This window comes from Schistocerca americana, chromosome 11, assembly GCF_021461395.2.
Source record: "Schistocerca americana isolate TAMUIC-IGC-003095 chromosome 11, iqSchAmer2.1, whole genome shotgun sequence".
Taxonomy (NCBI): domain Eukaryota; kingdom Metazoa; phylum Arthropoda; class Insecta; order Orthoptera; family Acrididae; genus Schistocerca; species Schistocerca americana.
Genome location: NC_060129.1, coordinates 199,155,767 through 199,178,262, shown reverse-complemented (window position 1 = coordinate 199,178,262; position 22,496 = coordinate 199,155,767). Strand labels below are relative to the sequence as shown.

General features: G+C 42.5%; 1 protein-coding gene across 3 annotated transcripts in view; it reads right to left on the bottom strand.

Annotated features, from left to right (window-relative positions):
- LOC124553841 overlaps positions 1-22,496 on the bottom strand; it is a 93,192-nt gene that overhangs the window by 13,156 nt on the left and 57,540 nt on the right. For all 3 annotated transcript variants that reach the window (XM_047127829.1, XM_047127828.1, XM_047127830.1), the window contains one exon: positions 10,104-10,172. In XM_047127829.1, the coding sequence (XP_046983785.1) occupies positions 10,104-10,172 (69 nt within the window). The remainder of the gene's footprint in view (positions 1-10,103; positions 10,173-22,496) is intronic.

The following is a 22,496-nucleotide window of genomic DNA, read 5'->3' as shown; positions in this document are numbered from 1 at the left end:
CACCACCCTGACATGGAGCCAGCAAGCCACATGACTCCAGGACCCAACCCCAACATACCATACGTTCCAGCAGCTTACAAAGAACACTGGTGAGGCTGATGTGCCAATAGCTATCCATACGATGCGGGTTTTTACTGGGTTTGAGCACGGGAATGGTGGTGTTCTCCCGCCATTGCGATGGAAAGACGCCATCGCACCAGATCCGGTTGAATATGACGAGAAGATGTCGCTTGTAGTCAGATAAGAGATGTTTAATCATCTGGCTGTGGATTCGATCAGGCCCAGGAGCTGTGTCAGGGCAATGTGCACGGGTACTGAGGAGCTCCCACACTGTAAATCGAGCGTTATAGGATTCACTGCAACGTGTAGTGAATGAGAGGACGTTCCCTTCCAGCCGCCGTTTGAGTGTACGAAAGGCTGGGGGGTAATTCTCCGACGCAGAGGCTCGAGCAAAGTGCTCGGCAATCACGTTTGCGTCGGTACATAACTCGCCGTTTATGGTAACACTGGGGACAGCTGTTGGGGCCTGGTACCCGAAAATACCTTTGATCTTTGCCCAGACATGGGAAGGTGACATGTGGCACCCAATGGTGGAGACTTATCTCTCCCAACACTCCTCCTCCTGTTGTTTGATAAGGTAGCAAACGCGGGCACGGAGCCGTTTAAAGGCAATGAGGTGCTCCAGAGAAGGGTGCCGCTGTAGAGCTCGCCAACGCTCCTTAATTGCTTCAGCAACTTCAGGCGGCCACCAAGGGACTGCCTTACGCTCAGGCACCCTAAAGAGCGAGAGATCGCGTTTTCTGCCACAGAAACAATTGTGCCAGTCACCTGCTCACATCGATATTACTGTGTGGGGCAGATTCAGTCGTGACAGCAGAGGTGAAAGTTCCCCAGTCCACCCTGTTCGAAGCCCATCTGGGCAAGTGTCCGTGTGCCTGATGCTGGGGCAGTGACAGGAAGATGGGGAAGTGGTCACAACCAAGATGGGAGAAGTCCTGTGCTGCAAACTGATAAATAAATGGCCGAGTAACTACCACGAGCCACACTGAAACGTGTGGCGACCCCAGTATTTAAGAGGCAGAGGTCGAATGAGACATTAAAGTTTTGACACCTTTGCCTCGACCAGTAAGCATGGTACAACCTCACAAGGGGTTATGGTCATTAAAATCTCGTAGAAGTAGGAAAGGTTTAGGGAGTTGATCAATCAGTGCAGCTAATACGTTCAGGGGTACCGCACCATCGGGAGGAAGATATACATCGCAGGCAGTTATTTCCTGCGTTGACCTTATTCTGACAGCCACAGCTTCAAGAGGGGTTTGAAGGGGCACATGTTCACTATAAACCGAGTTTAAGTCCTAAACACAAACTCCACCTGACACTCGATTATAGTCGCTACGATTCCTGCAATATCCCTTATAGCTGTGGAGGGCAGGGGTCTGCATTGCTGGGAACCAGGTTTCCTGGAGGGCAATGCAGATAGCAGGTGTAAAGCTTGACAGTTGCCGTAGCTCAGCCAGGCGGTGGAAAAATCCGCTGCAATTCCACTGGAGGAAGACATTGTGAAACTGGGAAGGCATGAAACATTCAATGAGGCAATTTACGCCTCAGAGTCACCTGCTGCCACCGATTTATTACCAGAGCAGTCTACATCCATTGTGTCTGGGGATATGGCGAGATCTAGGTCCTTAGCGGACACCAAAATCTCCACCCCATCCTCAGCTGCAGAGCTTGTAGGTAGTGGTGGCGTGGGTGCCACCACAATTTCCTTGGTCTTAAGGGTTTTCTTTTTGGATTTCTCTCGCTGCTCCTTGGGTTTATCTGGCTGGGAGAACTTCACGGGCTCAGTCTCCGGGACTGAGGATGAGCGTGAAGCTCTACGACCAGCTGCTTTTGAGCTCTTCAGCCACTGGTGGGTGTCGTCTTTCCCACTAGAAGAAACCTGGGAAGCGAGTGACCCAAGGGACCCCTTCCTAGTGAGAGAAGCCGAAGAAGACTTACGCTTCTCCGGCTTAGAAGTGGGGACAGATGTCCCCGATGGTTGGTGGGGTGTTGCTCCCGAAGTAGGTGGTGCAGGAGCAACAGGGAGGGAAAATCCTCACCATCAAGGGGGCTCGGAGAGGTGACCTGGGTTGGCGGAGCTAATGGTGCCAGAACTGTTTTAGCGGCAGCGTAAGACAATGTCATATGCAAGGATGCTGGCGTTCAAATTTTCTCTTAGTCTCAGTGTAGGTCAGTCTGCCCAAGATCTTTTACTCCACGATTTCCTTTCTTTCTGGAGAATCCTGCAGGCAAGTGAGCAAGGAGAATGGTGCTCTCTGTAGTTGACACAGATGGGGGCACATGGAGTATTTGGATGTGACAGGCATCCGCAATCTCGGCATGCGACGTTGAATTACAGCAGGGAAGGCATATGGCCGAACTTCCAGCACTTCCAGCACCGCATCGGGGGAGGGATATAGGGGTTTACATCACACCGATAGACCTTCACCTGACCTTCTCGGGCAATGTATTACCCTAAAAAACCTGATTATCCTACAGACCCTGGTGGACACACTGGATGAAATATACACCTCGCCGCTCTAAATTAGCGCACAGCTCATCGTTTGACTGCAGAAGAAGGTCTCTGAATTATGATACCATGGACCATATTTAATCTCTTATAGGGCGCGATGGTTACAGAAACATCCACCAGCTTGTCACAAGCGAGTAACTCCCGTGACTGGGCAGAGGATGCTGTTTTGATCAAGACTGACCCAGATCTCATTTCAGACAAGCCCTCCACCTCCCCAAACTTGTCCTCTAAATGCTCAACAAAAAACTGAGGCTTTATCATCACGAACGACTCCCCATCAGCTCTCGAACATAAAAGGTACCGGGACGAATAAGATGCACTGCCATTTTTAGCCTGACGTCCCTCCAATGGTGTGACCAGGCAGGGGAACAATTTTGGGTCATACTTCTGTGCATTGAGTTGAGCTCGTGATCGCTTAGAGACTGCTGGTGTTTCACCACCAGCAAGAGATGATGGACTACGCTTCATCACGTGTCATCCGCCCCAATGCCAACACTGACTAGGGGCCCTCCCCAAGGGCGCCACCCAGCCGCAGCAAAGGCCACCTGGCAGGACGGCCACTGCTGGGAGTCCCGATGTCCCAGGGGGATGGGCATCTACCCCTCGGCATACGTGGGGAGTTAGTAGCGCAGGCATCAGCAGAGCGATCCCTGTGTGGTCAGGGGGCTACAACCTACAGGGTACACGGCGGCCCCACCACAACAGACGGGCTACCGTGCTCGATATGAGGTGCAAAGAAGTCCACGGTCATCCTCTTCGCAAGAAATGAAACTGCATAGTGCACGGCGGAAAATGCACCCAGGAAGGTGTCCTCGCCCAAGAGATGGAGAATGGGCAGGACTGCAATGTGACGATGAGAAAGTGGGCTAAAGATCTCGATGCACAATGGACACTATGCAGCTTGTAAGGCGCCCTTCCCCAATTGGTGCGCTCTTCGGGAAAATTTTGAAGAATGGAGGTCATACCCTACAGGCGACCATCACATTAGGGCCGAAACGTGTGACACTCCTTTTTGTGCCTCGTATGACAGGCAGGAATACCTCGGGCCGATTCTAACAACCGGACCTGCAGGGGGTACAGCGAGTAGAAAGCTGAGGAGTATATTGGAGAGTACAGAGGGGCATGTGGCCAGCACACTACTCTCCCGGCCATTGCCTGATTGTCAACGGAGCCACTACTCCTCAATCAAGGAGCTCCTCAATTGAATATTTCCTCCAGAAGGAACAGCATCACGAGGGTTGTGACTGTTGAGCAATCCAAGTAAAACAGTTTCCGCAGCAGCTACTTGCTTCTTTGCCACTACGCTTTTCGACAGGTCATAACATTGTCTTCAGGAGGAGAACTGTTTGTTTATAAGGTCGGTGTCGGGGAAGAGTACAAGTGTCTTCACAGTCGCAGACTGAGGGCAGGCTGCTTTTTTGTGTGAACCATCAAAACATGTAGTGACAACATAAACACGATACTGATGCAGAAACTGTTTTATTTGTATAGCTTCTCAATTGTCCTCACAATGGCTGACTGCACCCACTTGCCAACAGCACTCGGGCAGAGCAGGAAGGTCAACCACCCAAGTGCTAGTCAAGCCGGACAGTGCTAACTTCAGTCCTCTGACAAAATGGTGTTACCAGTCCGGCAAGTCCGGCGGCTTTAACCCCGTATATCTCTCAAAATTGGGTGTTGTTCAGAAGTAGCCTTCTGAGGAAAGAGTTCTACCAAAGTAGAATACTACTGGTTTTGACGCTTACTCCGTAGCTGCATAATGCAAGTTGAATGCTCCAGCAAATTTACTGTGTTTCCATAAAACATACTGGGTTAATAAATGAATAGTGAGGATGCAATTGTATGAGGTGTGTGTGGTGTTCCAAATGTAGGGAATACTTAGAAAGGGAGTATAGCAACCAGTGCTGCAGCAGGTTACTATTTGCCCTAAAATTATAACTCCTCTTGCTTACTGGCAGCAGTGATAGAGTGGTTAAGGATGTGCTGTGATTAATAATGCTAACCAACTGTAACAACTGGATATATCCAACAACTGGTGAAATTCGTGACAGGAAGTGATACTTACTGGATGTAGAAAAAGAAAAGCTTCTTAACTGTGGAATTAGAGAGTAAACTAGAGGTGTAATCTGGTTTACCAGAGCTCGCTGCAGTCAGACTGCGTGAGCGATGTACAAAATTATTATGGAAAATTCGAGTTAGGGTGTCTCTGGCCTCAGTAGCCAGAGACTGTAGTCACGTGTGTACGAGTTTTAGTTTTTTTTTTTTCCTCCAAAGGCCTTGTTGGCCGAATGCTCAATTTCTGGTAGTCTTTTTGTTGTGTCTCTCTGCAACTTATCATCTCCACTATACGGCGAGTGGTAAATACCCTTTTTATAATATTCTTACATTCCACTTTAAATTTTCCATTGTGTGACAAAGTCTGTTACCCAATAGCTACCTAACCAATGTACGATGATTGCTTTAGTTAAAGTATTTTTATTGGTTAAGTAGTTTACAATCGCAAGTTGTCTTTAAGTTTTGTTACTGTTTGTGCCCGTGAACTGGTAGGGATTGATGCCACACATCTCCAGCGTGGAACAGTAGCAGTTTTACTACGCTTTGTAGAACCTGCTAGCTCGGCAGTATTTCGTGCTGCAGCGTCCTAGATTGCATTAGGTCATTACGACCACCTACCTGATACAGGGTGTATACATAGACAAGGGGAAAAAAATGCCCAGATTATTCCCAGTTATCCCATTTTAAAAAAACTGCTTTTTCCTGGGTAAAAATACACTTTTTCCGTACTAAGTGACAGTAGGTTTTCCATAGATTTTTCCTTTGAAATTGTAAAACTTATCACTCCTTTGAATGGTTAATGTTTTACAAATTGGTGTAGAACTTCCCAAGAAGAAGAAGAAGAAGAAGAAGAAGAAGAAGAGGAAGAAGGAGGAGGAGGAGGAGGAAAAAAAAAATTATCGGGGGAGAGAAGTTTTGGAAAGACTTTTGATGTGCAGCAACATATACACTGCATATTTTCCTATTACGGAAGTATAAATTCGAACTGCACGAAACACAGCATGTTAGTTTCCGGTGCATTGAAACTGAGATTGCCATGTCCTTTTGTAAGCCAGTCATATCTTGTGCCGTGTCCACTCACCAGCCGATGACAGCAGATATTCAGAGCATAGGACACGTGTTATAGTCAGCCAATAGCAAGATCACCGTTACGTAGCGTGAGCACACACCACTGTTCGCAATACTATCCTGAAACTGTTAGAAATAGATTCGACTTAGAAGTTGCCAGAGTGCCAGAAAACAGGCATTATTGCGCGGGGGCAGCTGCAGTGGTGTAGGAAGCCCGCATGTTCATGTGTATAAAGCACTAAGAGAGCTTACATTACACCATAAAAGAAACAGGACATCAGAGGATACTCCAAAAGCATTGGAATTTCGTAAACCATACTAAAATGCACAATTCGGCTTGAAGTGAACACTGATTTTTTCCAGATTCACAATGAAGTAGGTCCCACCTGATATTAAGCTTTTCAGTGTGGTTTTTGGGGTGTAAATTTTCTTTTGAGTACCAGTACTGTACTATCTCATATTTGGTTCTTTATTATGGCATAATGCCATAGGTGGCAGATAATGAAAACATGTACTTGAAATTCGGCGAACAGTTGGAACTAGCCAATACTGTGGAGCAAAACACTTCGTTTCAAATAAATTGACTGCCTCAGCGGAAAAATTAATAAAGCAAAATTTCCTTAGCAAACTGACAAAAATAACTTCACTGTTCTGCAAGGCAATTAATGCTTGCTAATAATTTGGAAATAAAATCAAATCAGAAAACTGAAACTAATAATATATTTTTGCCCTCCGTAAGTATGTGAATGTATTATAATTCATTTGATAGCGCCTGGCTGCAGAAATCCATTTTGTTTTCATTTGACACGGGAGCTGTAAACGAAGAGGAAACAGTGAACTCACTTAACGCAAACACGGGTCACGTAGAGACTAACCCCCCCCCCCCCAATTACACACCAGACAACTCTGCGCATGCGGGAATCTGGCAGCTAGGACGTGTGAGAAAAATTTTTCTCGTTACCATCTGGCTGCTCGCTGCTTACCTGCCGATACAACTAACAGCCACACTTGAAGTAGCGGGAAGCGGGAGAAAGTACTGCTCATACGCGAGTCGACTGTGCACGCACATGAGCCCGCTGGCAACTGGTCAAATGAACCTAATGTAAGCAGTTGTGATGTCACACTCGTAGAAAACAGTTTATTGTTACTAAGTTTTTACGTAGTCTTCGCCCTAAGGCCTTTGACATATTTTTGCTGTTTGCAGACACGTGTGCATGCGCTATGTTTTGTTGTTGTAAATGGTGCATTTCCTTTGCCACTGATTTTTTTTCCGTTTATATTTTATTGCTGCAGTATCATTACCCGGTAGCAGGATACAGTAACATTCTTTGCTAGAGATCAATTTTTAGCAGCCAAAATTACAAAAATTTAACTGAAAGCTAAAACAATGAAAAATTCCTGGAATTTTTCCTAGTTTTCTCCCGGATGAAAAAATTCACGTGATTTTCCCAGATTTCCTGGTTGTCCCGGGTCGTATACACCCTGTAATAGCTGGTACGTCCACCTTCGGCACTGAAGCAATGAGGCCCTCAAAGGTCATCAGAGGGAGTTGACAGAAATCATCCAACTCCTGGACAATATTGCTGTAAAATGCCACTGCTGTCGGGAAACCTAGTCTTCGTGAAGGGGAGTACTCGGTCAGCAACCGGTGCCCGACGCTACTCGGCCGTCACGGTGCCTCGCACGGACTCCGCTGGACCCGCGGGTGCCCACGTGAATGTTCCTCGGAGCATACGGGAACCACCGTCAGCTTTACTCTGTCCCACAGTACAGGTGCCTGAGAGCTGTTGCGGGGAAGACGACGGTTTAGCTCCCTCCCGTCGGCCCCACTCTACCACTGCACCGATGCCCGGTGCCGACGGTCACAGGCACTGCAGGTTCACACACACTTTTACTCTGCCCAGCATTAAATTCCGACGTTAGTTCTGCCAGTCTGCCGAGCCTACGGCTCCGAACCTGTAATGAGGAGTGGCCGCCCAACACCACGACACCTGAACGTAGTTTCACCTCTGTTTCGCCACGTGTCGAAGACACTCACTGCAGCACTCCTCAAACACTCTACGAGTTGTGCAGTTTCCGATACGGTCGTGCCGAGCCTCCGGGCTATCGCGAGCTGCCTTCGGTCGAACTCCGACAGATTGCACGCATTCCCCACTCTACACACGGGCGGCACGCTCACCGATACTACCTGCACTGTGCTTGTGTGACTCTTGTTTCTAGCAGTCATTCCTCGGCAGGTGACACCGCTCTCGCCTATAGTAGGAAATGGTCATTGTGTTCTGGTTGATTAGTGTAAATATTACGTATAAAATACGAGGAATTCTTCACCCATGTGGAGATCTCCTGGTTGCTGTGTGCCTTACATTTGCTATGTCCCATTGTAAATTATTGTAACAAGATACTATACAGAATGACAAAGCCGCCTGCTTTCACCATGCTGTCAGTTATCTGGTCAGCTGTGAAAGTTTTGTGACTTTCAATTTAATCTGTTGGTCAATTTGGGGGAAGGAACAAAACGGCAAGCTTCCCATCAGATTAGGGAAGGAGGGGGAAGGAAGTCGGCTGTGCCCTTTCAAACGAACCGGCACGCAATGTAGAGAAATCGCGGAAAACCTAAATCTGGCCGGTCGGACTCAGGTTTGAATCGTCGTCCTCCCGAGCGCAAGTCCAGTGTGCTGACCACTGCGCCACCTCACTCAGTTCCGATTTAGTAGAAAGTTGCCAACTTGTCATGTCTTCCAGACTCCAGCATGCTACTACAAATGAAGAAATCCACATTAATGAAAACTACACGGTTTGTCTGAAACATTATTTTAAGATGCAGCAATTCAGAATTTAAGAGTAACAGTGCTCGCAATCTGAACGTACGCAGTCCTACAGACTAGACAGGGAAAAATGACAATATATGTGGTCTTACACAAACCACCCCATAAAAACATCCCTCGAGATCACACGACCTTCGGGGCCAACGGTGAACTGCAGTGTCTGTGTGCCCTTTATGACAGATTTGAAATGCAACTGAACTGCATGTGTTTAACAGAGAACATAAAAAACCTTACAATGCCATGTTGTCATCATTTTAACTCTACACTCACAGTGTAAAGAAAGCATGAGCTGTAAGAGGGACACCCCCTACAAGCAACCACATGAACCAGCAGCTTACACTTGGCACAAAGGTTAACTTTTAGTTTCAATGTGCACGTTAAATTTCTCCCCCCCCAATTTCCTACTTTAATTCATACTTAATATACAGTCTCGCGTAATCTGACAAAATTTTACGTGTTAGGAAGCACTTTCAAGCTTTCCAGGAGTATTTGTCTGCTTAGTATGTGAACACTAAACAGTGTGGATAACAAGAGAACAGAAACTTTTGAAATGTGTGCTGCACAAGAATGACGATCAGATGGGTACTAAATGGAATCTGGAAGAAAATAAATTTAAGGCATAATTTGTCAAATGTAAGGGAGAGATCGATAGTACACGTCTTGAGGTACCAGAAGTTGTAAATTAGATAATGCAGGGGGGGGACGCGAGAGTGTTTGGGATATAGGTGCTAAAAGCTATATGGGGAAAGCGAAGTTAGGCTACAACAAGCAGACATAGGGTGCAGTCATTATGTAGATATGAAAGACTTACCCAAGAATGAAAGAATAACAATAACAAAACCACTTTCTTTGTCCATGGATGTGTTTCATTTGAAGGGGGAGTAGGACAATGTGCTGAATGGCGGAAAGGAAAGAGTTAAATTTTTCATAAATATTGTCTTCTGTAATCCAATGCTATGCTCTTAAGCCAATACAAAAACACACTGATCAAGTCATGTTTTACATTGTGTGTTATAAATTAGCCCTTTTGTAATGTGAACCTAACTGCTCACCGTTTTTACTGTCAACATTTGAACATTTGGGTCAGACAAACCAGTTACATTCGCAACGTTCGGTTTAAAGATCAGAACATTTCCCATATGGATGAGAACTGTATTGGAAAATAATAAATAAAACCACTTGTCAGTAATACTTCTCAATATAATACCTACAGTCATTATAAAGGGTGTTTCAAAAAGAATGACCAATTTTAAAAACCTATATTTATTGGTAAAAATGTACTACAAAAATAGCATAAATTTGCAAAATCTGGTCATTCTTTCTGAGGCAACCTGTACAGTGGCTGTCGCCAAATTTCACAACTCACTAAAGTTTATGTAATACTTGTTAAAATTATGAGTTTCACAAAAAGGGACAGCACTATTAAGGAGTCACTGCATGCGAAATGCGAACCCTGGGACTGAACCCTACTCGGGCACAAAGTTTCTACCTGCCATTATGCTTCAATTAAAACTCACCTTCAAGCACCCAACTACCAAACAAGTAATGCCATGCAATGCAATGCAAAGTGAAGATACACTCACCTCGTCCTCGAAGCTTAGGGGATCCCGGGCACTACCGGGGCCGTCGGGCAACTCGCACTCCTGCAGAAACTGAAAAGGAGAAAACAGAGTTAGTCTCGTGTGCGCACATGTGAAGAGGATAAACTGTACAGACAGAAGAAAACTGAATTTTCATCAAACCATAGTTACTGATAGAAGCACGCTGCTTACTTGTTTCGAATCTATATATTAAAACGTACCACATTAAATACAAAATAATGAATAGGGCCCATTTGCAGTTTTCTAAAACCTTACATAGTGAGCATTTTCCCAATCTAACAGCGTAAAGCAGCTAGTGCAGATATATCAACTGCAAAAATGGACAACAACCCTCTATCAGCTGAAGTAACAACGCGGAACTGGTGTCTTCCTTTAAGTGCAAATACTTTGCTGTTCTTTGACTGAAATGTCAACAGTTTCACCCACATTACAATTGTGATGAACAGGATAAATTTTTTTTTCTTGCAATGTGTAAAGGTTATCAACTGAACTTTTCTATTTTTACCTTTTAAAATCTTGTTTTGTTCCACTCTGTCAACTGAATGTTAATCTCCATAGATCATTCACTCACACCCATTCCAAAAACATTATCAAAGATTTTTGTTGTTATTCCTTCTTGAACACATTCCACAAGCCCTCCACACACTATTTTTCCTAGAACTCTTCTTTTTGGCGTATTAAGTGCAACACAACTTTTCTTTGCTGCTGAAGGAGGTATCTTAATCTGTACTGGCTCAATTGCATTTTCCACTGCAGAAGGATTCCATATTTGTTGTTGTCATTTCCAGTCACATTTTCTAGGTATCTTTATATCCTAGAAACTGAAACAGTAACAAGTGGCTGGAAAGACCATTTTCAACTGGACTTTTGTACTAAGCCAAATACGACAAAACGGAGAAGATTTTGAGACACATTAATTATGTAACATTTATTCGTCACTGGTTCCTTCACCAGGCAGCTACAATTCTGGAATTTGTGTCATCCATCCTTTCCACAGATGAGGTCACCTTTACACGGAGTGGTATCTTCGTCTTTCATAACGGTCATCTGTGGGACAGTATCCAGAACTGCTACGCTATGGTGACAGCGAATCATCAGCATCGGTGCAGCGAGAATGTGTGGGCCAGGATAATTGGTGACTGTAGTTTGGGACCAGTCCTCCTTCCGCTTCGCCTTGCGGGTGACTTTGCCTCCTGTGATAAAGTGCTGCTGACGATCAGAGGAGTTATGTGGGTGTTACGTCACGGTGCTCCAGCCGACTTCGGCGTTAACGTCCAACTCGTCTCGATCGTGTCTTCCCCGGTCGACAGATCAGGGGTCCAATGTCACGGCCTGCTTGTTCACCAGGTCTCAACCTGTGCGATTTCTGGTTACGGGGGCATCTCGTAAGTATCGTGTATGCAGAGTCAGATGTGGAGACACTAGAGAAGTGTATTCGTGCTGCCTCTGACACTGTTCGGATGCAGCCTGACCGATGTGAATGTTAGGGGCAGAACACGGTATGGTGTGCACAAGCACGCACTGAGGCACGTGCAGATCAATTTCAACACGTACTGTAACTGTGGCTGCACGGTACAGTGCGTATTACACCGCAGTCTCTGTAATAATGTATGATTCGACAAATGGTCTCTAGCATGGAATCCGTGCATTTCCAGACATAAGTTCATTAGACATTTTTTGTTCTGTATCCTCTCATTGATCAATCCGTAGAGTTCGTGCACAATGGAAGAAAAATCACCCTGCATATTCATTCAAAATACATACATCCATTTTACAACGCCTTGTAATACTAACAACAACAAGAATAACTGGCTCCTGCCCAAAACACCTTCATCATTTTCATTTCCCGTGTAACGATGTTCTCGGCCAACAAACCGACGTACATGTATATTTGCCTTGAAACTGGAGGCAACAGAAGTTGTTGAAATGAAGAAACTAGAAAAGAACTCCATTTTTACAAAATCAGTTTTCACAGCACAACCTCCTCAGTCTTGAGCTTAGATTTTGTGAACAAAAAGTTTATATTGTTGTTCACACATTGTTCTTGGGCAAAATAAGATTGAAATTAAAATATTGGCACGAGTCGTAAAAATTTAAGAACTATTCAAAATGAATACTATATTTCAGAAAATTATTAAAATACATGCAATGTCTGGAAAATTCAAAATTAAACACCTACAAGTTATGAAAACAATCTCACTGGAATGTGAAAATACGAGAAGCTGTCAAATGAAGTCCAAGCAATACTTCGAAAACAATACATTGTTTATTTCATCACAACATTTATTCGACAGTGTAGGGTCTATTAGCAAATTACAGCAGGGTCTAAACACATTCTAATCTAACATCACTAAAAACAAACAGAAATTACCTTTGATTGTTGAAGACGTCCTGACACTGGGGAACACCCTAAAAAGCACATGGTGCAACAACCTACTGGGAACATGCAGAGACGGAAAACAAGTGATGCAGTGAAAGCGAACAGTGTAAAGTATATGTTACAATTAGCCACAGCGAGTTTGGTTTATCCCATGAGCTAGGGAAGAAAAAAAAAAGTCGATGTAGCATGTAAGCTACATAGGGACGGAAGACGCTATGAAATCTTGACTCATGAAACCGAGAGAAATTCTCACTGGGGTCTGGAAGATATAGCTACGACCTGCTGATTTTGCACTCTTTGTACAGGAAAAGTTATATTTACGTAACAAATAAAATGAGCATACAATTTAATGGGATTTTCAACTTTTAAAAAACTGGATATCTTCTTCTTTCTGCTGTTGTCCTTGCATTTTTACTGATGTTTTACAGATACTGAGAAAGCAAGGTCAAGTTCACATTAAGCAGAGAAGCTATATGAATTAGCAGATTAACAGAATCTTCCGTCGGTTCTTGGTAGAACAACACTATAATAATAAATGAAAAGCACCAGTTTGCTTTTGTTCTACAATATTATTTTTATTGCAAACCAGTTTTTGACTTACAAAGCCATCTTCAGGCATGTCTGAAGATGGCCTTGTAAGCCGAAAACCGGTTTGCAATAAAAATGATATTGTAGAACAAAAGCAAACTGGTGCTTTTCATTTATTACTATATGAATTAGGCTTCAGTCGGGTGAATATAACAGCTGCATCAATATAACCAAGAGATCAAAACTGTACACGGACCACTTGCTGACGCATAGGTTGTTTATGGCACACAGTTTCTGTGGAAACTGGAAGCAACATGTGTACTATAACAATGATCTACACCTACATCGATACTCTACAAGCCACCGTACTGTGTGTGGCTGAGGTACCCTGTACCACTAATAGTCATTTCCTTTCCTATTCCACTCACGAACAGAGCGAGGGAAAAGAAAAACAGCTGTCTATATCCCTCCACATGAGCCCTAATTTCTCATGTTTTATCTTTGTGGTCCTTACAAGCAATGTATGTTGGCAGCAGTAGAATTGTTTGGCAGTCAGCTTCAAACACCGGTTCTCCAAATTCTCTCAGTAGTGTTTCTCAAAAAGAATGTCGCCTTTCCTCCACGGATTTCCATTAAGTTTATTTAGTACCCTTCGTAACACGTGTGGTGCGAACCTACCAGTAACAAATCTAGCAACCCACCTCTGAATTTCTTCCGATCTGGTACAGATACCGAACACTTTAGCAGTACTCAAGAATAGGTTTCACCAGCTGTCTCCTTTACATGTGAACCACTCTTTCCTAAAATTCTCCCAATAAACTGAAGTCTTTGCTTTTGCACGCGCTCATTCCATTTCGTATCGCTTTGCAACATTACACCAAGATATTTTAATGACGTGACTGTGTCAAGTGGGACACTACTAATACTGTACCCAAACATTACAGGTCTGCTCTTCCTACTCATTCGCATTAACTTGCATTTTCCCACATTTAGGGCTAGCTGCCATTCATCACACCAACTGGAAATTTTGTCTAAGTCTTCTCGTATCTTCCTCCAGTCACTCAACTTCGACACCTTACTGTTTACGACGACATCGTCACCTAACAAATTGCAGATTGCTGCCCACTCTGTCCGCCAAATCATTTTCGTGTTTACATAACAGCAGCAGTCCTATCACACTTCCCTGGGGCACTCCTGACAATATCCTCGTCTCTGACGAACACCTGCTGCAGAGGACAACATACTGGGTTCTATTACTGAAGAAGTCTTCGAGCCACTCGCATATCTGCTGACTTATTCCAAACGCTTGTAGCTTTGTTAACTGCCTGCAATGAAACAGGTGTCAAAGTCCCTCCAGAAATCTAGAAATATGGAATCTTACTTTTGCCCCTTCATCACAATACTACAATGACTCTGCGTTCGCTGGTCGATACAGTCCTCAGAGACAGAAAGTAGGAATTGTTATGGTCAGTATTTTATCATATTTGAAGGACGAGGTAAAAAAATTCCAATCCAACTACACAAACTGAACTGATGGAAAAAAGTGTATCTCGGTATCAGCTGAAAAACCACAACAACTCTCAAGGAACCACTTTTTGGATGACTGTTTTACATTAAGTGACACAAAATGTACCATTTAACTGCTATTGACAAAACAGTGGAGAACTCAAACGCTGCCGTTCGCCCTCTGACAGTCTCCGAATAGATCTGCAGTGTGTTTGTTGAGGCTGCCAATTATTCTCCAACACTGCATCAGACAATTTCTTTTGTGATACCTGGTAAAAGAAACTGCAGATTTCTTCAAGCTTGTCAACATTTTTTTTCACATGCCCACTTGTTGCAGAAGGGATGGGGGTGGCACCTGGAGATCATTCAGCACGAAGGAGTGAGCGAGTCGAGCCTTTTCTCACGTGGCATACTGAAAGCTTGGGGTCGAGGTAAGGAGGTAGATGCAGTGTTGCGCGATTTCTGAGAAGCATTTGACTCAGTACGGCACCTACGCTTATTGTCGAGAGTACGATCATTTGAGGGTATCGAGTGAAATTTGTGACTGGATTGAGAACTTTTTGGTAGGGAGGACACGCACGGCACGTTATCTCAGATGGCGAGTCATCTTCAGATGCAGAAGTAACTTTAGGTGTGCCGCAGCAAAGTGTATTGGGACCTTTTGCTGTTCGTGTTGCATATTAACGTACTGCTGGCCGGTGACAGCACTTTTAGTATCTTTTGCATTCTGTTGGTGTTTTGTTTACATAACAATAAGTTACACAGTCAACAAGTTCTTTGTTTTTATACGTACTTGTGCCCTTTCATCATGGCAGACGAAAGAGACAATAGGATTATTTACGATGAAAGGGCGGACGTCTTGTCTGACATTCTGGATGACTTGGCCCATTGGGAAAAAGACACAGGATATCGAAAAAATGAAAGAGAAGCAGAATCGGCAGAAGATAATGAATTCGGCTGAATCAGTCGAAAAAGACAGTGCATGGTGGTCAGACTTTGATTTACCAAAGATCAATAATAAATTTGAAGGATTTCCGGGTCCAAACATATTTCCCAAAGATACACAGAGCATTGAGGATATCTTGGAATTATATATCATGAACGATCTATTTGAATATATTAGCACAAGAGTACTAAAGTCAAAATTGCAATAGAAAGAAACTGGATTTTAAAAAATGCCAAATTTGTCGACGTTACGGGACCCAAACTTAGAAAATGGTTTGGGCTTGCTATCATTATGGGAATTTATGATTATTGGTCAACGAATCCATTGATAGACAGACAGATATTTCGCAAAACGATGCCCCGCAACCGATTCAGACAAATATTACTATTGTTACATTTTTCCAACAGCAACAAGAAGCTGGATAATTCCGACCAGATTTTCAAAGTGCAATTTGTAATTGAATATTTTTCTAAAAAGTTTAAAGAAATGCTCAGTCTAAGTTAAAACATCTCAGCTGATGAAGGAATCATACCGTGGTGTGGACGGTTAAATTTTAAAGTTTACCATCCGTCGAAAATTACTAAATACAGCATACTCGTTCAGATGCTGTGTGATTTGAGTATGGGATACATTTCCTCATTCACAATATATTCCGGTGCTGGACAAACTTTAGCAAAAACAGTGATGGAACTATTGACACCTTCCGATGGAAAGTTTCACCACCTCTGCATAGATAATAATTATAACAGGGTAGAACTTGCAGAGAAGATACTTGAAAAGAAAATTCGAGTTTGTGGACCGATACAGCAAAATAGAGGATTTCCGGAAAATTAAAGCACGCAAAAGTCAATGTGTTTGAAGCATGTCATCAACGGAAAGGAGACAAGTGCCTGGTGACAAGCCAAGTAATCCGAATTAGCACTGCCAGCGCCAAGCGAATAAGTTTGTACGAGACGTGCGGATGGCAAAGTGTTAATGACCTTGCAGACAATATTGATAGTAAAAGTAGGCTTTTTGGAGATGATGCCGTCATGTAATGAAGTACTATCTGAGAGAAGCTGCATAAATACTCAGTCAGTTCTTCATAAGATTTCAATGAGGCGCAGAGATTGGCAACTTGCTCTGAATGTTCAGAAATGTAAAATTTTGCACTTCACAAACGAAAAAACACAGTATCCCATGATTACAACAGCAATGACTCGATGTTGGAATCTGCCAACGCACACAAATACCTGAATGTAACACTTTGTAGTGACATGAAAAGGAATAATCACATAGGTTCAGTCGTGGGTGGGTAACATAGGTGACAGACTTTGGTTTATTGGTACTGGAAAAATACTGGGGGAGTGCAAGTAGTCTACAAAAAAGATTGCTTGCCAATCAGTCATGAGACCCATCCTAGAATATGGCACAAGTGTGTGGGTTCCTTACCAGATAGGACTACCAGGGGATACCGAACATATACAGAGAAGAGCAGCACAAATGGTCACAGGCTTGTTTAATGCGTGGGAGCGTGTCACAAAGATACTGACGGAACTGAAGTGGTAGACTCTTTAAGACAGATGTAAAACATCCTGCAAAAGTCAAAGTTTGAAACACTGCACGCACAGAGGTATTCGAACAGTCATTCTTCCCACGCACCATACGTGACAGGAATCTTAATAACTGGTGCAATGGGACATATCCTCACAGTTGTTTGCTGAGTACAGATGTAGGTGGAGATTTTTGGAGCCTGAATACAGTTTACTTCACACTAATGCAACACATTGCTGTACACGCTAATTTATATCTTGTAATCCCATTGTCATCCCAACTTAATTTTTTTACAATGTTCTATAGTGTAACATGAAGAATTATATATTTTTTCGTAAGTTTCAAATATGACATGTTTTGAGATATTGAAGACCAAAGATGAAGGTCACTTACCTAAATTGTGTACATTCTTTGCATATGACAAAACAGTGTATCACTGAAAGGCTTGTTTCAAAATCTTTCCACAATTACCTGGTTCACTGTTCTATTATTATTAGAACAGAAGTTGCAGCCATTTTTGACAGCACTGTTTGTCAAATTTTCCACTCATTTTTAGAGCTTTGCAAGGCCATTACTCATCTTACTTGCATTAAAATTCTGTAATTTGGTTGTCATTCTCTTGTCATGTGCAAAGAACACACCAAATTTTATGAAAATCGAAGCGAGTCAGGTTAAAAACTGTACTTTTCTCTGTCTATTTGACATGGATTGATTCAGGAACTCAAATTCCAAATTCTCCAATTAGTGGTTTCAATATAAAATGCACTGTGGGCGAGTACAAAAACCTATTGAATGTTCAAGCGGTGTCAGGTATAGAGACTGACAGAAGTATATAGTACGGATGCTGCTACAGTGCTAAATGTGCAAGAGTAGATCAGTATCGGAGCAGATTGGCTGGCCGAAAATCAGGCAGAAACAGACCATAGGACCGGCAGGGTAAGATTTTATAAAGAAGGAACACAAACAAAGCTAAAATTTTATGAAGATACTACAGCAGATAAAGAAAAAGGCTTTTCAGACACATACCTAGTAGCTGCATGTGAAGATGAGAAAGAAGATGTAACCCCTTATCGTATTCCACAAGCAAGAAAGGAGGTTACTGAAAAAGAGTTGCAAACGTTAGTGACTGAAGCGATGGAAGTGCACGCAGTCAGTATAAAAGTCAGCTATTTGTAGTAGCAAAAAAGAACAGAACAGAACAGTGAAGCTACTTTTCAAAGCCCACCAAGCCAGTAAAATTTTTGAACCCGAAAAAGATCACCCAAGAAACATAGATGAGCTGCTACAAAAGCTCAAAAGCGTAAATGCTTTACTAGTCTCAATCTAATCCCGAGGTATAATATCAAGCACTACAGGATCCAGAACCGAGGCAATATACATGTTTTTGTAGTATGAGCGCTGTTATCAACATAGAATGCTGCTGTTTGAACTGAATGTGCCTGCAGCAACTTTTATTAGAATATGATGTGAAGCGTAATTTTTTGCACTTGCTGGATTGAAACGTAATTTTCCGAAGTCCAAATCTGAGTATCTACAAATAAAAGGACGAATTGGTGGACTCTTACCTCACAGAAGTCTATTTTAAGGTACAGCGTGCATCACACAGACAACGACCAGTACCACGTGAGCTGTGAATTTGTCACTAGGGTTACAAAAACTGACACAACCCGGTGTTAAAAGTTACAATATTTGTCTCTACAAAGGAGTTGCACATGAGGGAATCATCAGAAAAATGGTGAAAAAACATAAAAACATAATAATTACAAGAAAATTTAATTATGCAAGTGAGGAGAAAAGTAGGGACTACCACCTTAAACACAACAGAGTTTTGCACCATAGAATGAATGTTAACACGACTGAGTAGGGAATATGCATTCCAGACCCAATACTAGTGTGGTACACACACCTTCGATGCGGACATTTCGGCCCGAAGAAATGTCTAGGAAAACTTCTACACGACTGCCGTTTTTACGACACAGTGAGACTGGGAAGAAACCTGCAAAGGAGCAGTGAAGACTGCTGTAAAATAAAAACTGAACCAGTGCAGCATTGAGGTTTTATGCATGCCATATTACCCAGAGGACCACAGGAAACAGTGGAAGTTGATTTACTAGGACCATTACCAAAATCTAGTGGCAGTGTGACACAAATCTTGTCTCCTTTTATAGGATCGTATCCACTAACAAAAGCCGAGGGCTAAAAAATGGCAAAACATTACTTCACCCACTTGTGTGTACCTAAACACATTATTATGAATATAATAGAGGGAAACATTCCACGTGGGAAAAATATATCTAAAAACAAAGAAGATGTGACTTACCAAACGAAAGCACTGGAAGGTCGATAGACACACAAACAAACACAAACATACACACAAAATTCTAGCTTTCGCAACCAACGGTTGCCTCATCAGGAAAGAGGGAAGGAGAGGGAAAGACGAAAGGATGTGGGTTTTAAGGGAGAGGGTAAGGAGTCATTCCAATCCCGCGAGCGGAAAGCCTTACCTTATGGGGAAAAAAGGACAGGTATACACTCGCACACACACACACATATCCATCCACGCATACACAGACGCAAGCAGACATTTTACATTATTAGCAATAACTACAGTCCGTTCCCAAGAGGAGCTCAGAGAGAGACACTGAAGAAGTATAATGTGGAACTCTCATTTATTTCCCAATAATGTTCTGCATGCACCGTGGGAGAATGGGTCGTAAAGAAAATTGACAGACTGTGTAGGTTGTATTGTTGTAATACACAAAGCAGGTGGGCTCAGAGGATTAGCAGATGTCAACAACAGTGTTCCACATAACAGGTTTGTTTAACAGAACAACAGATAGTCTAATCGGGGATACATTACAGAAAATAATGGACAAATACATCACCAGGTATGAAAAGCTCAAGAAAGTGAAACAAACAATGGTTAAAAAGGCAGAGGCCCAAAAGAGAGAATGTGACAAATTTGTGCACCCTCTAGTGTACACGAAACACAATTTAGTACTAAATCAGAAAACACGAGCAACGAAAGGAGGATGACTACGAGATCAAGAAGTTTCACTACGCATACAAGGGACTATAAAAGACAATGAAATCAAAGCATCCAAATATGTCGGAGCTGGAAGAACATCGAAGTGGAAAGTGATACAATAACGAACATGTCGTGTAGTGTAACATGAGATTTCATTAGGAAATGCCACGGTACACTCTTAGGCTTTTTGACAAGTGGAAGATATTCACGCAAGTAGAGAGAGAAAAACACCATTATTTTAAGTTAACGGAACTAGACTGGAGCAAAACACTGCCGCTAGGCCCCTGTTTGTGCAGAGCTGAGAATATAGGCAGGAGCTGCACCTCCTGCGGGAGTGAGTGATGAGTAGAAGTAGTGAAGTCACTCACTTTGGTGGACGTGTTATTCCTTGCAGCCGCTGACGGAAGGGGTTACGGTGGACCACGGAAGATTAACAAAAAAGCCTGCACTAGCAATCAACGTTATTTAAACTTAATGTAATTGACTTACTCTATCGTATGCAGACCAAAAAGAAGCAGCAGCCTGGTGCTCATTGTAAAGTACATTGTACTAATTGTTAATCTGACACTATACGGTTGAAATGAAGGAGCTCTATTTATGAATGCTTTACATTGTCACAACATTTCCAATAGTACAGTCAATTAACAGGTTGTCCCTGCAGCACGAATTCGTGATGAACAAATCCTTCAAAGTCAAAGAAAACTATCAGCATGGCTTTGACATTTTATCTGACTAGCTTTTTTGGTCTCTGAGAACCTTTCCTGACCCTTCGTGAACACTGAACCACAGTCTCAACATTATAACCGTAAATCAACACCTCATCATCAGTTATTACGAATCTCTTAACCCTTTTGTGGGCAAAATTACTGTGCAATTGTTTTTAATAAATGGAAAGCAGTTAGTAGTTAATAGATACATATATTAATCATACAAAATGACCAATTTGCTGCATTTGTGAAGTATTCTTCCCACGGCCCTTCTTTGGAGTTAAAAAGATAATAGCAAAATTTTTAATATATTCCATACTAACTTGAAAACTTTACTTCTTTGTTCCAACTGCTTTTCAGTATGAATGAACACAACGTGTGTTATTTTCCTGCTGCTTTGGTACTACAATAACTGCACCTCCTGTAAGTTTCTCCTAAAATAGGTTGGTGTTCTCCCACAGCCAGAAGACAAACAACTTCAGGTACTTTGCCCTTTTTTTGCCAGAAAAACAGATTTCTGGCATCGCCAGTTGCCTGGCTAGACGGATTCTGAATTTCAGCTGATCGTGTGTCCACTCTCTCTTTTTCTTATTTTCCATAGCAAAAAGCTATTTACATCCACTAGAAAATAAAATATTCTGTACCACCATTTCACAGAGTGTCTTCCAAGAGCATGCCTTTCTCATAGTTGGTCAAATTTATCTACTCCGCCCATTATTTTACTGTATTCTGCCACAATATCGGGATGTGGAATATCTCTAGTTCCATCCTCGTTTTTTTTTTTTCTCTTCACTACTGTTGTTACTCTTGGGTCATGAATAGAAGACAGGAAAGTGATTGGACGGTTATCCATCCACTTAACAGCAGAAATGGCTCCTTCCGTATCAAACTGGAACTCCCCAATTTGATGTTCTCCTTCATAATTTTGGGTAAATCTTTTCTATTTGTCTTGACAATTCCACAAGCGAACACACCCTTCAACAAAAGTACTGACTTCAATTTCACAGTGGTGAAGAACCTATCAACAGCAAGAACATTATTTTTATTGGGCATTTCCTTAGTTAGATCTAACACAACCCTTTCACCCAATGTCATGTTACTATTTGTTTTACACTTGCCTGTGTAAACATCAAAGTTCATTATCTATACACTGAGTGAATCTGACGAGCACCACACTTTGTAGCCTCGTTTCACTGGCTTCATTGGCATATATTGCTTCACTGGCGATCTTCCTCTGAAGGGAATCATCGATTCATTTACTGACAAAAATGATGAGGGCTCGTAATTGTTCTTACATCTGCGCAAAAGTATTTCTATCAGTAGCCACAGTTTATGCATTTTGTCATATTCTGGATGATTTCTAGGCTTTGTAGTTTCATTGTTATTGCAATGAATATTCTCTATAATCTTTTTAAATCTTTTGCTTGTCATAACATTAGTGATTGCATGTACCTTTAGTATAGGGCCTGAACTCCAAAAATTAGAGCAGGAAGTTGGTGAATGACCATTATAATAAGGCATTATATAAAAGCTTTCATTTCTTAAATTTGTGTGTCTACCCAGGTTTCTGATGGGCTTCTGCCACAACAATTTTGTTTTGCGTATAGATTTGTTTTGTTTACAATCAGAATGAGAATATCATCATCAAAGAAGTTAAAAAAATAACTGAGCTTTCGATCACTGGCACTAAACGGAAATTTTAGTTTTCCTTCCCTTCTTGCTTGAAAGTTGTTCTTCACTTTGTCAA